The following is a 19,052-nucleotide window of genomic DNA, read 5'->3' as shown; positions in this document are numbered from 1 at the left end:
CTCGGTGTTTTTCATGCCCGTCGGATCCAAGGCGATTTTGCTGACTGTGTTCTGCTCATGCCACGAACACCTTTAGTGTCATGAGTCAGCCCTTCGCTACGCGGCTAAACAGCGCTTTACACCTGCGCATAGACCGCCACGATTTCAATGAACTCGAGATTATGGTTGCCATCTGCTGTGCCTTCCGGGATTTTGCTGTTATCAGCATATGTGCGTAACAGGGGCATCAGGGGTAAGCGAGCTGAATGCTTCGGACATGATCTCAGATAGCTCTCTTGGGGGTGGTTTGGGGGGGGGGGGGGGGGGACCGACCAGCAACCGCTACTCTTTCAACAGCTGCCAGTATTGTGATAGTTAAGCCAGCGTTGCCGTCATGTGGCAGGGTCTTTGTGATCATACGGTTGTTGCATCGGAGGCCCTGCCTCCATAGTTGCTTACGATGGCACAAAGGTGTTCAGTGGAACTGAAGAATGTAGAACGCTTTGTTTCAGTCAGTGGACAGGCCTCTGCACTGTCCATGACACTTGCGAGAGTGCTGCGTCAGGAGGAATCCACTTTCAGTGGACGTCCCGCGTATTTCGCTAGGCGCGCTCGTCTTCGTCTCAGCCTGGATCTCTGAGTACGTGAACGCGTGGTGGAGGGGGGGGGGGGGGGGGGGCGATACAAACCGGTTTCGTGTACGGACACCATGCGGGTTTCACACACAGGTTCCCACTGTACAGTTTCGGTGCGGGGGCGGAGTTCGCATGAAGGATTTCGCACCAAGCATCACTTCCTGTCCCCAGTGAATTGTCAGGAACGCTTCCGCTAATGAAGCGCGGTACAGTCGAAGTACGCGGCACGGCGGTTACGCTGCTCGCACTGGACTCAGAAACAATAATATCCTACAGGTACCGGTATAACCTATGCGGCTGTTGTCCACGGATACACAGGGGGAACGACAAGCCAGATGAGAAGTGAAGAAGAGTTCGCGCGCTTTCTCGTCTTCTACTTTGAGAACACAGCGACGCAGGCAGACACATACACACACCCACACACTACAATCTCACGAATCCGCTAAGGTTGAGTGAAATTCCGAGCGGCCGAAGGGGACTGCCTGCAGAAGTATGGAACATACGCCAAAATAGAGCACGATAGGAGCAATAGCCTTATCTCTCAGAAAAAAAAATAATTGAGGGACAGAACGCATTCCTCTCAGAAATCACTCTAAGGGGGGCGGGCGGCAACTACGGTAAAGTCACGAGGCGAAAGACCTAGCGCGGCTGTGTCGTGGTTGGAACCTTGTTCTATGGCACCTCAGGTGTTTCTTCTCATTCTCCTTCTCCTATTCACGATTCGTCTCCTTCCTGTTGTGGGTCTTCTTCTGCAACACGGACAAAGATGTGTAAAAACGAGAAAGGAAAAATGACGATGGGATGCAGTAAGTGGAAGAGTCTCAGGTGTGACAGCAAACCCGACCGGGTGTGCGGGTGAATCTCATGGGCGGTTCTAGCTAAAACGGGGAGAATGAGGGCAGTAAAGAGGATGGAAGCACGGGGGTTGGCGGCCACGAAAGCAAACGCAGGGGAGACCGAAAAAGGAATATCAGATGCGCTCAACATGTCTCGTAGCACAGTGGAAAAGATGGTAGATAAGACGAGACACGGAAAAGCTGGTGGGAGTTAACGGAGTGCCTGCATTGTACAGGACCAGCTAATGCAACGAAGAGAAGAAAATAAAGAAGAATCACGGCCAAGAACTACCGTCGCAGCAAAACGCAAGGCCAAGGAAAGAAATAAGCGCGGATAAAGATGCAGCTGCCAGCTGTAAGGCAGGAGTGCCGGAAAAGTCGGTTGCGGGCAAGACGAAAGGTCCCCTATGCTGCGCTCCACAATTTTTTCAAGAGAAGTCAGAACTACAGAGGAGTGTCTCCTTTTTCATTCGGTCTACACGCTGGCTTTCGTGCTGACCTGAATCCATCATTGCAGCTGCATCAGGCAACTCGCCGTTGTCGTGTGGATGAGGGGGAACGACAGGTTGTTGATGGTCTCCGTCGTGGTCTGAATACAACAGAAACAAAAAATGGGATGAGGTAGAAATGCAGATAGCGGCTACGCCGGAATCGGGCGCTGTGGGATATGCAACCGGATAGACCCCGGAACTCATGTAATTTCTGCACAAGCGTGACCGAAAGATGCTAGGATCTGAGCTGATCTGTCACCTTACCCTGCCCGATGTCATTTTCGATGACACTCAACACATCCTCCAACAGCTCGTTGATGTCATTTGCGTGGGGATATGGCTGGGGTGCCGGGTAGTCCTGGTACACTGAACACAGAAGCGAAACAACAGAATTGTACAGTGAACACGTGTGTCCGGGTGGACAACCTGGCGAACACAGCTAGCCAAAACAGTCGAAAACAACACCCCCCTGGCTGTGTCGACGAACCCGCCACGCTCTCGGTCAGCTCTGCTTTACTATTACCGCGTACGTTCGTGTTGACTTGCATCCATCATTGCAGCCGCACCAGGCAACTCGCCGTTGTCGTGTGGATGAGGGGGAACGACAGGTTGTTGATGGTCTCCGTCGTGGTCTGAATACAACAGAAACAAAAAGTGGGATGAGGTAGAAATGCGGATAATGGCTACGCCGGAATCGGGCGCTGTGGGATATGCAACCGGATAGACCCCGGAACTCATGTAATTTCTGCACAAGCGTGACCGATAGATGCTAGGATCTGAGCTGATCTGTCACCTTACCCTGCCCGATGTCATTTTCGATGACACTCAACACATCCTCCAACAGCTCGTTGATGTCATATGCGTGGGGATATGGCTGGGGTGCCGGGTAGTCCTGGTACACTGAACACAGAAGCGAAACAACAGAATTGTACAGTGAACACGTGTGTCCGGGTGGACAACCTGGCGAACACAGCTAGCCAAAACAGTCGAAAACAACACCCCCCTGGCTGTGTCGACGAACCCGCCACGCTCTCGGTCAGCTCTGCTTTACTGTTACCGCGTACGTTCGTGTTGACTTGCATCCATGATTGCAGCCGCACCAGGCAACTCGCCGTTGTCGTCTGCCGGAGGTGCGTGAAAAGGCTGAGGCTGGGCTCCTGTGTCTGCATGGAGACACGGAATAAGACAGACATTGGCAAGTAGAAACACAAAGGAAAAAATGCAAGCACGCGGCAACGGAGGACCGCCCCAAGGAAATGGACTCGGAACAACCATACCCGGAGCGCAGATGACACCGAGTGCAACGGAAAAGGAAGTAAAAACAGAGACGAATCGAATATATGGGCCTCGTATCAGGGGGACGAGGGACCAGCTGACCAGCACTCGCACGAATACGGTCACCGACATAGACACGAAGTCGCTGCGACCGCCTATGTGGCGCGAGAAGCGAAAACGGCCAAAACAGACAACCATTCTGTCGCATGCGTAGGCAAGTCTGTATTAGTAGAGGGGTGGTTATTCAGACAGACAAGCACGTTCAGGATTTGATTCGGGAGTCGAGCGTCGAACAAAGAGGCATGCTAATTTCGAATTAGACAAACAAGGAGTATACGGCGACGAGTAAGGAGAATACTGCGCAGAGGGAATAACGCACATGGACGTCTGCGTCGACACGGAGAAAAAGAGAGACGATGATACGGAGAGTTCCAGAGATAGCGCGAGAAGAGAACCGAGCCGTGGCGGGCCTACGTTGCGAAGCCCACTGCTACACAAAGCGAGTAGATCATTACACAGATGCCTATGAGACATGTTGCGGAAATAGAGGAACACACATGAGCTCAACGTAGACACGTGAGTAAATTGATGCACAACCCGCTCCGTAATCGTTACTTTACGACTAGTCCAGGTCGGCCCTTCCACGCGTGAAGCTATTACCATCTGTACATGGATATATGAATGAATACCTATGCATATCCGCTCATGTACCGATTCATATATATGTACATATATATATATATATATATATATATATATATATATATATATATATATATATATGTATATATGGTTATGCGTGGAGCACTCGCTGCAAGCCTCGCTCGCACAGCCGTTTGTGACACATCTGTTTTCGCTCCACGCTGGTCTACATTGGATCTTCCCCCAGCTAACACCTTTGTTTGTGTCCGCTCCGCTCTTCACTTACCGTAAGTCGGGGTTGTCTGGGGAGAGTCTCGACCGTCATCCGCCGCGGTCCATCGGCCCCTGCCAAGACGCCGCCATCCCGGGAGCGGTCTCGTGCCTCGGACAGAGAAATCCAGTGAACCTGAAGGGCAGTTGTCCACCGCAACGAAACAAAAGAAGCAAAAGGAAGCGATGGTCCCTGACAGCATGTGCGGGAAACAGAGCGGAAACCCAGATTCAGCGTGAGCAGGCGTGCCATTGAGGATACGCGACAAGCGAGAAAGGGGTCAATGACAGAGATGGCAATAGTCACTGTCTATGCGTCACGGGGGGGATGAGTGCGCATAAGAAACTCACTGTTCCCAGCGACTATATCGGCCACTACTAAATGTGTTTCCCATCTTAAAACGCGTCGCATATACATGCTCACATAACTGGCAAGAGGTTGTGACAAAACAAAATGATATAGTCCCTACTCGCCATCGCACTCGGCAGTGCATCATGCGCATTTACGCTATACTTAGGGGCACGTACGGCCAGCCACACAGAGGCGCTCACATAGCCACACGCGTGCCCACCTAGCTGTAACCCTGTTGCCTTTATAAGTGGATGTGAAGGCGCACATGCTGGCACGACGCAACGAGGCGCTCGTTTTACCGATCGCAGAGACACTTGTAGCCATATCAGCGATACAACGGTAAGGACCATCCCACAGCAACACAGCCGTTCCTGCTCATACTGTCAGCACTTCAAAACATACACACGAGACAAGCCAGTGGCCAGCTGACAGCACAGAATCACACGCGCAGTTCGAGCACGTCTGGAAACAAGCACCAGAAAAAGATGCAGCATCGCCACGGGCACATGAAATCTGGAGCAACGCCAGGCGCAACACCATGCTACAGTAGGCCCCGCACCATATGAGCTCGGCGTAGACAAGAAACGTGAGAGAGCGCAGCGACACGAGGTGAACACAGAGGCAGGGGGCAAGACGCGAGCGCACACGAAAACTGGAAAACGAGCGGCCAAGATACCATGGAACAATCGAAAGAACCAAAGCAGAGCAGTAGGCGACCCTGAGATGCGCACCAGCATAGGGCCTGCAAGGGGAAAGACAGGGCCGGAGAGAGCGGCAGCAAACGAAGCAACCGACTGGGAACCGCACACAAGGCACACGACAGAGAACCGAAAACACAGTCGGCAGTGCACATACCTTCGCGAAACAGCCGCACAAGGTCGAGGAGGCTCCCGGGCTCGGTGCTGACATCACTTCCTGCATACAGCCAGCAGAGAACGGAGAAAGAGATCGAGGAACTTCCAACGCACTGGTTGTGCATGTGCTTCCGAGGGGCAGGCGCGCAAGTACTGCAGGAAAGCCTGTGAATTCAGGCGCGCGGTGACACCTGCACCAAGTAGTGTACCGTGAACAGTGTCCACCGAGCCGCTGCTGAAACGGAAAGCGGCTTGCCTCAAGCAGCGTTCCTCCTCGTCAGTGCTTATCGCAGGTTCCTTAATTCCTCTCTTTTGCTTGTCCTTCTGCCTATCTCGTAGGACGTGTCCCCTGTTGCTCCGTGGCTCTCCTGTGTTCCCCCGCAACACGTCTCCTTGAACTGACCCTTAACATTTCGTCCCTCTGGCTTTCGCCGCGTAGGCTGCCTCGGACACGCTCTGTTCACCTATCCTATCCCTACGCGTTTTTCCTCTTAGGCGTCGGTCCACTTACCCCTTATTTGTACCTTCCCCCCGCTTTCCCAGGCCGTTTATTTTTGTTGTCTCATATGTTCGATTTTCTCCTTCGGTCATCTCCACTTGCCCGGCTGCAGCGCTCTCGACGTGGTCCCATCTTTCATCTTCCTGCCACTAAACCAGCTGATCTACATACACTTCCCAGCAAATCGTGCCCGCCCACTACGCGACCGTTGTGACCGTGTCTCCGCATCTACCACCGTTTCGTATACCATGGCTATGGTGTAACATTCTCGCTTATCGCTCCGGCGATCCGTTGTTCTCACCGCCCTTCACGTTCATCCTGCTCCAGTTCTCCTCTCCTGCGTTCTCACTAGTATCCCATGATCTGGTTTTATGTGTATCGGACGTACGCTGCGCAAATTCGTCGTCGCCTTCGAGAGCGTCAGCGAGTAACTCCACCATGTCGACGCGGCGTAACGCTGTCCACGTTGCTGACACACACACACACACAGACAGACGAACTTCGAACCAAAGTCCACGAGAAACGTAGCGTCGAACAACGTAGGAGATGCAAGGCCAAATACCGTCTCACCCAACGAAAGACACATGGTACGCGGTGGTCCCCCTGTGGGGAGGGCGCTGCATAGATTGCTTTCCGGCGACACGATGTTTCCTCGTGCAAACCGCCAGCCGAGGGGGAAAAGGGACACCCTCCCATAAGATGACGAGATATCCCTGAGTGCCAGCGTGTGCGCTGTGTCAACCTGTCCGAGGGACGAGTCACGTGTGGGGATCGGGTCCTTCTTCGCCTTTTCCTCAGCGCCCCACGGAAGCCCTCATTGCTTTTAGTCTTCTGACACTATAGGATGGTTCAGCAGTCCACACTTGTTTGCTGGCAAAGCTCGCAACTTCCTCCTCCAGTGGCGACGCCCCGCAACGCCGTAGCCCCATTGCCGAAACACACGGTTTTCCTGTGCACACGGCTGTACATAGCGGCCCCTATGTGGATCCATTTCCGTGTCTATCGGGGGAGGAGCCGGCGAATGTAACGAAATTCACCATGTGCGTTGCCCCAGCGAAACTGCCTTTTGTTTCCAGTGTACATCCGCAGCCACGTTTGGGTAGGCCTACCCTACATCCTTATAAGCTCTCGCCTCGCCTGCCTCGACCAGTCGTTCTCTACTGCTTCCGTCAAACGTTTCCCTATCTCCAACGCCCGAAACGTTTTTTGACCCTCACGACAGCTGTGGTTGCAACTGAGGAGTCTCAGTTCGTCGTCGCTTCACCTGTGCGGTCCGGTTTTTTCCGATTCTGCTCACCTGTAACAACAGCGTCAAATCGGTGCCCCACGGCATGCCTGTCACTTGTGGCGTAGGTGGCTGATTCAGCGGCTGCTTCCCGTCTCGCATAATGTGTTGCACTCACACCGCGAGCGATGAGGACGTTTTCAATCTTCTTTCCTGCGGACTCTCCAATGCCCATCTTGTGCCAGGAGAGGTTGAGCATGTCCCTCAATTTTTGCGTAGCTCTTACGAACATGTAATTACGCTCGAGGGACGGGTAAGTGCTCAATATCGCTGCCGCTCTAGCCAAGAGCAGACAAACCACTGTGTGCCGATGCAGAAAGCGATTGAGGGACAGAACCGTCGGCCTTTGCAACAGATTTCTCCGGCTTTCTCCGGCGTCTCTAATAGCCAGATGTGCTTGGTCATCGAGGAACACAGCCCATTCGGAAGGTGGAAAATCTGAGCAACAGACCAATAAAGAAAGGAAAAAGCGAGAAACCAAGAGGGTGCAATCGGGACAGGTGCATGCAGATATGTACGCCAGAGGACAGAGTCACCATCAAAATTGCTGGGACTCCCACTGGATGTGCTAGATGTTCTCACTCACATACACATACATACAAACGCATCTTATGGGTCGGATGCATGAGAGCATAGAGAATGCAGATGGAAATGTGATTTGCTTTATAGACTCCTTGACCGCTCCGTGGTAACGTTGACTGCGTGGGCCCCTGAGAGACGGTCATCGACTGCTGCAGGCGTACGGACGCGTGATGGACTGTGTGCTGGACAATACGCTTTTGAATAGAGGTGGATGCGAGAAAACACGCAGGCATTCCTTCCCGCGTCTAGGCATTCAAGGAACTCTCTCAGTAGATGCGTCTCGCTGTGCATACGATCGCGTGACAGTTCATACGTTTCCTTATCCCAGCATGCACCGTTAATGTATGCATACAGATGAAAATACAGTTCCATTTACGGAAACAGTGGAGCTCGTTTTCCAGCCCCCATAAGATGTAGAGATAATGGCAGATCTGCATCGACACACATGCGTGTACAAGTGAACTTCTGTGTCCCTTCACGAAAGAGTATGATCCCATCAGGCTCGTCTGGTACGGAGGCAGCCTGCGAACAACTCAATTTTCGTTGCACAACAGACGATTCCAAAAACCAACCTGTTCCAGGGACATCCTCCGTAAAAATGTTCGCCGGCGGCAACGCTGGCACTGTAGGTTCTCGGAACCGGCGGCCACTCTCGTCAGTACGCAATATCGCCCTCGGGTCATGGGGGCCAAAGGCGGCAGCTGAGACGAAACCATAGAAGCGTCACTCCACCGCGACCTATATGCGTCAGTAAAATTGAATTATTTAAAGTACATATTTTGCTCATCGTGAACCATAAAGACCTTGATACTCCAGATGGCATCGGGAAAGCCAACGAATGCAAAACTGTGACGCAGTCGATATCGACATTCCCCACGGACACACTAATGCATGGGCACATCCAAATATCAGCACAAAAGCTTACATTCCTACACACGCAGGCTGATGGACGCATCGACACACACACACACACACTGGCGTTGCTTTTTTTTTTGCATCACGCGAGAAATTCAGCACCGGCCCTAAGGCATTTGACGAGGACTGTGGAAACACAGGCATGAATATCGAATGTAGGCCCACGAGGAAACCTGAACGAAATACACACACCTACATACATATGCATTTGAGAGAATATACAGGAGACGGCGGACTGCACGTAGCGCTGTCGGATGTAAGCGTAGTCATATCGGAACATGTACTCGAACAGATTGGGGTTCGTGCATGGTCAGGCAAAGCGGAAATGTCACTCCAGCTTCTCCCTAATAACCCCCCCCCCCCCAAGAAAACACGGAATCTGGGCGAGTGGGTGGGCTGAAAAACTGGAAGTAGCAGGTTCTTTTCAGCTACGCATTTGCTCTGCATACCTGCCTGATCTGCTCGGATAGTGGCTTTTAGCAGGCTGTTCTCAGGTAATCCTAATGGCAGATGACAAAGAGGGCACGTTGCATTTTAGCACAGAACACACAGCATCCAGAAAAGAACAAGCACACACGGGAGGACTGTTTCTGCCTTCCCCTTGCTTCGTGGGCTTCAACTCTGCCCAATGCAGCTAGCTGGGTGACCATCACGGATGCCCCAAAAAAAGAAAAAAACAAGATGGACGCTGCAGGCTGAGCGAAGCGGATGGGAAAACACCTTCGGAGCGCACGGACAGCCCAGCGAACGAATACGAAATTCAGTAATCGGACCGGGAAGCAGCCATACAAAAAAAAGAAAAATGGAACCAGCAAGAACTCAGCAGCAGACTGAGGAAAAAAGGAACGAGCGAGGGACAATTATGCGTGAGGATGAGGACAGCGAACGGGACATGACGGCAAAACGCACCCAGTCGAAAGCCCTAAACCCTCACTGTGTGCCAGTCTAGGCCTGTTGTTCCCGCCAATGTTTCCTTAATTCCTCGCTCGTTGGCTGGGCCTTACTTTCGTCGATGCTCGGGTTTCGTTGTAGCCACAGAGTGAGATCTGCCACGGGGTTCCTGCCTGTCAGGCGCCAGGCCAACTCTGTAGAACAGCGCAAAGGCAAACAAAATACCATCCGCCGACACTCATCCACATCTTCGTCGACGCCACAGAAACATTCCCTCCTTTTCCTCAGCGATATTGATTCAGAGACGTTTCGCCTCTTATCGTTCACGCCGCCTACTTATTTTGTCAACCATTCCTCCACACGTATTCGCTGTCGACTCGCTTGTTCCTTCGGAGATAGCCTGTAAGTGTCCGCCACATGTGGGACTCTCTGTACCTCGTCCTCCTCTCGCCAAACCGTGGTGTCCTATATGTTAAATCTCAGGGCTTTCACCATCCTGATCGAGCGCTGACAGTTCCTGATCGGGGCTGGTAGTTCGTAGTACAAGTAGTGGAGCCTAGGCTGTTGCGCACATGTATCTCTGCATCTCTGGCTGTATGCAGCTACGTCCACATGGGGCAATGCACTACAATACGGCAGCGGCATATATATATATATATACATATATATATTTCTACATGTACTGGGGGTATCTGCCCCTATGTTCCCATGGACGTATGACCTTAACTATATTCTTGTACGCCCGTAGGTGTGGCTCTGTCTAAGCAACCACCGACCGATCCTACAACGTGACATGTAACGCTCTGCAAATGTGCCACAGAACTGCATAGCACAGTAACCTGCAAAACAGCATCTGAAGCTACATAAATGCATATCTATATATAAATGTAGAACGAGAAGCGGGCAAACTGGTGCACCGCCTGATAGACATTCTAGGGCACAAACGACCTATACGAATGCATATCTATATATATACATATATATGAATAAATCTGAATATGTGGAAACACCAATATGGATTAGAATACACATGTGAGCTCATACAAAAGCCGCCCGATGGCGCTTAGGTCGGCGGATAAACATGAGTATGTCGACAAATACACCGAGAGATACGCAAGTCGCAGCTGGAGGAGCGCATCAGTGAGTACAGACAAAATTGATACAGGTTGAGAAAGCACGATGGAGGGAGGCCAAGCGCATTGAAGAAAACACCGGGAGATGACCAGAAAGCAGAATAGGAAGATCTTCTACTATATGGGAACAACGATAGTACCCTCCAGAGACCGGTTAGGCATGCTCGTTGACTAGATTCCTGTATAAACGAAGGGTCAGCGGGCCGGGAAGTGTGTCAGTCTGCAGAGACGAACTGAGTGCAAGACCGAAAAGTAGGTATGTATTCTGAAAGGTGTTATGGTAAAGAGGCTGGCCGATATATACGACATTCGCAGTCTCCCAACCAATTTGGTACGCGACTAACATTCACGTTTTTGCACACTGGTTCAGACGTCCTCAGAAGTTTCCCAACCGTCAGAGTTCAGTTAGAACACCCCAAAACCCGCGCATATATATATATATATATATATACAGATGTGACAGGGCTGTTTCCCACTTCTTTAGACTTTCCTTTAGTCCACAGTCCACTTTACGTTCGTGTTGTTTATCGTTCACCCTAAAGCTGTGCCTCACCAGATCGCTTGTCCAGGATGTGTTTCATGTACGGATCCTTTTCGTTGACTCCATGGAGTATCAGTGTCCTCCGGGGCGTCGTCGGCTTGCCATGACTCCCACGTGACGCCCCAATGGCTATTCGCAGAAGCTCCAACTCCAGGCGATCTAGGCAAAACATTATATCGTCGCCGAACAGCATGGTAAGCGAGTGCCCGATGGCATTTTGCAAACGGTCCCTCGCCGTGACCGCAAATGTGAGGAGCTCCTGATTGGACGGCGGCGGCACGTATTGGTCAAGCCGGTCATAGTGACGAACATAAAACACCGCCCTAGCGGTAGCGCGAAGGAACCTATTGACGTTTCTCATGGTGCCGGTGCGTTTCGCCACGCTTCTAAATGCGTAAATGTCGTGTGATAATCGGTCGAACAGTGTAAGAAGGACGGTGTAGTAGGCATTGGCATGTGATGCTGGGAAAACAGAGTCAGAGCGCAGAAGTAAAAACAGAGGACGATGAGGAAAGTTAAGGTTACACTAACTTAAACGGTTGATTCCAAGAGAAACAATTGTTATGCGGATGGCAAACGAACGCGAAACTGCCTCCAAACTCAGATGACCCACGAGAAACAGGCAATAAGGCTGCCACCCCAGAGTGAAACAATACAGCAGTCCAACGGATCGCACGCGCGTAAAGCCTGTCGTCAACGGAGGCAGCTCTGTACAGTAAAGGAACCGGGCATTCAAAAACATGAAACACGCAGGCGGCAGTCCACCACGACGCGCCTGTCCGTCTGCAGATCTCCACGAACGACTATGCCCGTCCAGTGCGATATACGTGAAGACGAAACCATCTCAGATGCAGGCTGCGATTCACCCCCACTAAATCCTTCCAATGGTTCTTTCTCTCCTTTGCATGCACGAGAGAACACGTCAGACATGAACTCGACGACAGAGGCGCTCGCAACGGTAGTGGCAATCCTTCGCACGGTGGACAAAGTTCGCATGCGTTCTGGACTTTCAGTGTCAATCGCTCAGAGACTCTGAACCTGCACAACCCGACGCGCCGTTCGGCTTCACCCTCAACTTACGAGGAGGGATATCTTCTGGCTCAACCAGCAGACGTGTCAGCTCCTCTTCGGTTAGGTCCAAGTGCTCGGTATCGACAAAGCGTTCTATAGCATGCCACCGCCTCTGCCTTTGATTGCTCGTCACCACTTTGAAGGTGGGTGCATCGTCATCGCCGTCGCCTTCCGTCGCAGGCTTCAACGCCTTTTTTTCTACTCCTGTGAACCACACCAGAATCACACATTAAGCATCATCCAGCGGAGACAACAATGAGAGGAAGTAGCACGACAGAAACGCGACGACGAGAGAACGGAGAACCGACAGAGGAACACAACTGAAAACACCCACACACGCAGCAGGGGAGGCGCAAGTGAGAAGGGAAGTCGAACGGAGGAGATAAAAGGAGCACCGTCGAGGAACGAAGCGTGGAAGCAGAAAACGCACTGAAGCGGGGACGCGAAACATAACGGCGGGAGGACAGTGCAGAGGCCGTGCATATGGTGCGAGAAGAACGTTCACGGCAGCGCAGGCAGGTTGAGACACCGTACGGGCGAGTGAAGGCAACATGATGCCGCGAGTAGGCTTGAAAAGGGCGAAGGGCGAAAGTTGACACAGTGGCGGGCCGAATCACCAGAACCAAGAATGGGATCCATAGGCACAGCAGAGGAAAGGGGGAAATAGAGGCAAGTGGTATTCCGGGTGATTCGACGAGTCGTTTCAAACTCTGCGGCACGCCAAAACATTAGGGGGACGAGTACACTCGACAGGCGCTTCACACTTGAGTGTCGCCGCACCTGTGCCTTCTGTGATCTCGTCCTCCTCCTCTGTCGGTTCCTGCACAGGTCTCCCTCGTGCACGCTTCGTCCCCGAGGACTGAACTTGTCCCTCTCCTCCCTTCCTCTTTCGGTCCCTTGACGCTCCAGTTCCGCTTGAACTCTCGGATGGCTCCTCCCCTGCCTGGCAGAGAGACTTGATGGAAGGTGTCGCTTCATCAGGTTCTTCTGGAGGTGTGCTGGCGAGTCGCCGAAAATGTCCCGAGTCCAGAACACCAGAAGCTGTGGGAGAGTACGGAAGAAAGGACAGAGTCCTGGGCGACGCGCCCGCCAGAGGAAAAGCGGGAGGAACAGCCGATAGAGACGGGGGGAAGTTGTTCGTGCCGCGGACGCATGCAAAAAAGAATAGTTTTAGGGACACTAGACAAGCCGTGAGGGCTGCCAAGGCGACAGTTCCAACGGAATGGCAGCGATGACAGCTAGGCTTCTCATTTCGTCTCGAAAGTTTTCGCGATGCCCGGTACGTACGCCTAGTTTTAGGTGCGAGAATGCTGGAAGCTCGCCCATCGGATGTAGCCCCAACAGAAGACGGAGACGAAGGGGACGACAAACTCTCTGTCTTCCTCGAGTCGACCCTTACACCAACGTCATCCACCGCATCTCGAGCAAGGCTCCCGTCCCCCACACTCCCCGGACCAGACGAAACATCAGCACGAGCGACGACAGACACAGAAGCAGAGGGATGCCCCTGGCCGGGGCGGTTCCCGGAAGGGACGACGCTCATCCTGGGGGTTCGCAGACTCGGAGAAGAGAGCGAAGCCGCTGCAAAGTTTACCTCCAGTCAGCTGGTTACAGGTTGCTTCGGCTCCAGTCAGTTCCGACGTTGAGAAGAAAGGCTTGATACACCACAGATAGGAGTAAATTACAGAAAGGAGAAGGAGGAAGGTGAAAAGGAGGCGCTGGTCAGGACACGAAAGCGAGGCTGAGAAGGAACAGTAAGTTGGCAACCAGTGAACGAGAGAACAGGAACACGGAGAAGACGCCAGCGTCGCGAGGAGCCTTTCGGGAAAGGGTCCAGATAGGAGACCGTGAGGCGGTCGAATCAGAAGCGTGGAGATCAAGAGTGAACATAAAACTCAATGATGCTGGAAGGCAGCAGTGGAAGATGACGGGGTGTAAACACGGGGAAGAGTACGACAGGATTTGAACCAGGAGACAAGGTTGTGGGCATTGCACACAAACTAGCTGAGGGTCGCGGAAATGAACGGACCACGAGCACTTGCATATTGACGCCAGGAAATTTTATTCCCAGAGCTGGTTGATGGCCAGAATTGGCGGCGGTGAAAAAAAGACCGGAAATACAGATCGTACCAAAAGCATTCAGAACAACTTGTGAAGGAGTCACGGCGTGTATAACGCGTCCTTTGCGGTGGTCTCCACATTACACCCTCAACATCTTCTGATGCCTCAGTTGTCTCCGATTTCTGTCTACCACTTGGCTCTTCCTTAAGCTTCCTTCGACGCTGTCCATTCCCGACATTCCCGCTGTCTTCGAGCACTGCCCCGCGAAATTTTTCATTTCCGCCTGGTTACCTGTGTCTCCCTCTACGTAGGTATTCGCTTCAGTCCTACTGCCTCATACCAGTAACAAGTCTCTTCTTGTGCACACCTTGTTTCTTGCCGTGCCTCCTCCACTGTAGCGTTTAAATGTCGTTTCTCTTTGTTATCCTACTCTCTGAGTCGGTGTCAACCCCCGCTTCTGCAGCCACATGGCTGGACCACGATCAACAGCTTTGGAATCTTTCCTTTCACGATGAAGGATCAACAACGACATCAGAGGCAAACACTAACCAGGGTAAATCTTCTCTGTTTGGACAGCAACCGACAGTCAACTTCAATTCTCTCACACCATTCGCATCGCTTCCGGGAAGACCCCACCGCGATTTCGTAGGGCACGGCACGGAGCAACACAAAGTGTCTGTTTTCCCATGGAAGTTTAACCTCGGAAAACATTGAGCAACCGCGGAGAGAAAACCTGCACAAAAAAACAAAGGTGAGGATCCCGTGGACTCCGTTTCTATTCGGCACAGAAGCCACGCACCATGTAAGTTTACATGGAATCCAGCATAACTGGAATCGATAAAAAGCCCAGGAAAGGGCTGCAACTCGAAATTTGGCGACTCACAAGAGCTGAGCCGTCTAAGAAAATTCGATCAGCAGGATTAAAAACCGTGCGTTGCACAGCGAAAATTATGGTGGACCCGGTACACCGAGAGCGGGTCCCCTGTCGCTATTCCCCTCACTCGACGCCGACGGCGCCCGGGCGACATACACTCTGGATCTTTTCGGGCAAAAGACACCGGCAGGAGAGGGAAGTATGAACATTCGCATGTATATATGTAAGTATATGGTTTGAATCATGCCACTGGAACATGTAGAACCCCTTTCGCCTTCTGGACAGGCAACGGATACCAAAAGACGATTTAGGGGACTCTCAAGCTCGTCAACCTCATATGCCTCCGACGCGGTGCAATCGACGATGTCGAGCGGAACCCATAGAGACCCTCCTCCCCGGCCGCTCGCCCCCACCTTACACCTGTCTTAACGTGGTGTGCACTCTACTTGAAAGTCGGCAATTTTTGTCATTACACTATTCCTGCAGTTAGACACAACTGCCCGTACGCTGCACTCCAATCTTAGCCTCCGTCACAGTAGTGAGCGCGAGGGTTCGTCTGAATCCTTGTGGGTATTTCCAACGCCTGAAGACACTCGCAAGGACACCTCGCCCCGTCGAGAACGAGGCCATGACGAAAGTGATACTTTGAAGAAGGGCTGTCCGAAGCTGTTGTTGGGACGCCAGTGAGTTCGGGGCTTCTGCTCTGGTGCGTTCGCTGTTTTCTGCTACCTTTGTCTCTGGTGCTCTTGCTTCTCTGAGTCCTGCTTCCCGGGCTACTCTTAGCTACAACGCAGGTACCTCCTAACTTCACACCAACATAAAAGACGGCTGGGAGTGAGGGGTAAGCCGATTGCTGGACAAATGAGCAGGAGAGGAAAGAGAGGCACCAGTCCGGTACCCCTGTCCCAAGGCCCAGTGGCACAAAAATGGTGCAGCATACACCGCTGCCCCTCAGCACCATCTCACTGACCTATCGTCTGTCGTTTTAAATGGAGATTACCTGCTCTCTGTCTGGGGTCTACTTAGTTTTTCTGGGCACTCGTGCCATCCGTCCCGCGGCGTACGATACGTAAGACTACTCCCTGAGGCCGGCTGGCCTTTTCAGTCCTCCCTTGATTTCGTTCCTCGAGGGTCGCGCTATGTCAGCTACACTGCTTTCGTCTGGAAAACACACCAGAGATGTGGTATAGCAGGTCCGGTTTTTACTGTAGAGAAGGCGAAGGTGAGGAAAGAAGGAATCCCCGGGAGGATTAGGTGGTACCAATCCGCCTTGATAAATACTATGTTTATAGAAGAAAAGTTTACGCTTGGTGTGGCTGGAAACGAAATGCTTCAATAGCTCAGCGTGTGTTCGTTGTTCATCCCTCACCGTAGGCTTCTGTATCAAGCAATACAAGCACATGGGGTAAGGTGGTCTCTTCCGGCGGAGCCGCATGGAAAAGCGGCCGGTAGTGTCCGCCGTTGTCTGAGTATAACCAAGACAAAAGCTGGATTATCAAGGAAGGAGGACAGGGGAAATAGTAGAGACTGCAGTCCGAAGTTATTCATGGCATGTCCAAAAACGGGTGTCCTGAGCTTTAGGTGACAGGATCACAGCAGCAGTCCTTGGCAGCTAAAAATGTCGTCGTCTTCCCGGAAGTGACGTCTTCGATGACAGCTGTATACTCCTCGGAGAATACTTCTGTCTGGAGAAGGAGGATGTGGGGACGGTTGTTGGACGATGGAACCAGCTGAAGAAAAGGATGGTGTCATCAGGATGGGGAATAAAGAGGAACGAGAAGCCAAAGCAAAGTGCGTGGCGAGAAGTTACACCCATACAGAATGCACACACTATAGCGTCAGATCGAGAGGAAGCACAATGGTGCTCATACACGATTTCGGTTGCCCTCTTACTTCCGAATGCATACGCCTCTGATCAGGTGAAGTGACCTAGTTTTGCTGTTGCGGTCTGGGCAAGAAAGTTGGGGAGGCAGCGAGTCAGCTCCATTTCGCACTGGATACAGGAAACACTTGACGACAAGAGCTGACCTGAAGACGATGCGGCAGTCTGTATAGCTAAATCGAGACAAATTGTAGTGATGTCGCGGGAACCGACAAGGGAACAGTTTATATTTTTTCTTTACTCGACTTTTCTATCGTTTAACCGCTACTGCTGGATTTTTTTTGTTCGGTGCCATATGCTACTTCATCTGGATCAAGTAGTTGAGCCAACTCAGAAAAGGTGTTGTCGACTGGTGAAGGGATGAAGGGGTGGTGGAACGGCTTCTGTGGTCAACGATGGATGAGAATGAACCCTAGGTACAGAGGAGTGAAGCGAAGACTGCAGTGAATGACAGCGTGGCGTACACCAAAGAAGCATCGGTCAAAAAATGGAGCCAATATGCGACCGCATTGCAATTGTTTGCTTTCTTTCTAGCGCCTGCATCTTCGCCTCCTTTCGGGATATCGATTGCATCATGTGTGAGAGGCAGCTTTCGTGCGAAGAAGGAGCTCGATAAGGTTGTAGGTGGTCTACGTTGTTTGTTAAATAAACAAACATGGAAAAAGCATGGGGAATGATACGAGCGCACATCCAGGAGAAATCCTGTTTTTCGCTCTGCAAAGAGCGAGGTAAAAATGTGCCATAGAGAACTGTGAAGGAAAGCATAACACTGTGAAGGACCCTGGTCCAACAGGAGGACCGCAACGCAGAGTCACGGAAACACGGAAAAAACCGACAGCAAAACAAAATGAAGGTGGAGCTGAGAGCATCGCTGATGCGAGAGGTGGAGCCGATCGAAACAGTGTACCGCCGCTCAGTTCCCTAGGTGGTCAGTGCATCCTTTTGGCAACAGAGAGTGGAGAAAGCAAACAGGGATTGAAATCTTCTTCCGGTCGTTTTGCCCGTGCAAGCAAGTCCATACATGTCGGAGAGCGAAACAGCCAGGGCATATTTAAGACTTGACTGGGAACTCTGGGGCAGTGTGGGTAAACAGAGAGACCCACCGACCCAAAGACAAGTACGTCGGCAGAAACGGCAATTGCAAGATAGGCTTGTGTGCAGAAGGCTTCACCGACAGAACAGTAGGTGTACAAGGATACGACAGCTACCAGTATCCATAGAGGACTACAGACAGTGAAGCTCAGTGATGGTAGTATGTGTAGATCGCTGGCGGAGGGGAATGGTATACTTCCGGAAAGCTCGACAAATAGTCGACAAATAGGCACGAGGTCGGACAGACGCGTCAACAATCTCAGCCGAAACATCTTCTGATAACATATATGCGCTGTTTGGTGAATACGCAAAATGAGGTGACTCGCACGACGTCATCGGGTCATTGTGTCTTCAAGAGTGTGCCGAAGAGAGCTTTGACACGAGATCCCGATATCGGTGCAACAGAAAAAGGAAACCAACTTGACTTTTTGTCGCAGAAGAAAAGGGGAGACTCAGAAGGGATGGGTAAGAGGTAGCACGAGCAGGTGTCATATAAGGCGGAAGCATGGACCAGCAAAGATATTCGAGAGGAATCACCACCTTCGCTGCCTACGGCACCCCTGTGGGACGGAGCCGGTCTAGTCATCACAAACACAATTGCTCTTCCCATGTCCCATCAGATATGCATATACATTCGTCTGCTCCGTTAGACCAGTGCATATATATATATATATATATATGTATAGACATGGGTAGATACCAAGGGCGAGGACAGGGTATAGGTTCCTACATACATTAATAAGTGCAATGCCTATATTCACGTTTTGTTTCACTGGACCGTACACACAGCCTCATTGTGACTCTTACACATTCCTAGGCACGAACACATATGAAAGAAGCCGATGTGACGACAAATACTCCGGCGTCATGGGCACAACCATCCCTTCAGCTC

At 51.7% G+C, this 19,052-nt stretch overlaps 1 protein-coding gene across 1 annotated transcript; it reads right to left on the bottom strand.

Annotated features, from left to right (window-relative positions):
* Positions 1 to 1,328: 1,328 nt before the first annotated feature.
* Positions 1,329 to 13,794, bottom strand: NCLIV_028430 (hypothetical protein; the record flags this gene model as incomplete). Its single annotated transcript, XM_003883037.1, has 18 exons — positions 1,329 to 1,363; positions 1,950 to 2,039; positions 2,206 to 2,307; positions 2,472 to 2,573; positions 2,740 to 2,841; positions 3,006 to 3,104; positions 3,691 to 3,703; positions 4,145 to 4,264; positions 5,212 to 5,274; positions 5,336 to 5,395; positions 6,222 to 6,302; positions 7,237 to 7,556; positions 8,273 to 8,401; positions 9,620 to 9,700; positions 11,193 to 11,642; positions 12,261 to 12,455; positions 13,032 to 13,194; positions 13,651 to 13,794. The coding sequence occupies 18 exons, from the start codon at positions 13,792 to 13,794 to the stop codon at positions 1,329 to 1,331; spliced, it is 2,349 nt and encodes a 782-aa protein (XP_003883086.1).
* Between the last annotated feature and the right edge of the window lie 5,258 nt (positions 13,795 to 19,052).

This window comes from Neospora caninum, chromosome VIIb (genome assembly GCF_000208865.1).
Source record: "Neospora caninum Liverpool complete genome, chromosome VIIb".
NCBI lineage: Eukaryota > Apicomplexa > Conoidasida > Eucoccidiorida > Sarcocystidae > Neospora > Neospora caninum.
Note: the sequence above shows the minus strand (reverse complement) of the source record. Positions and strands in the feature narration are given on the sequence as shown.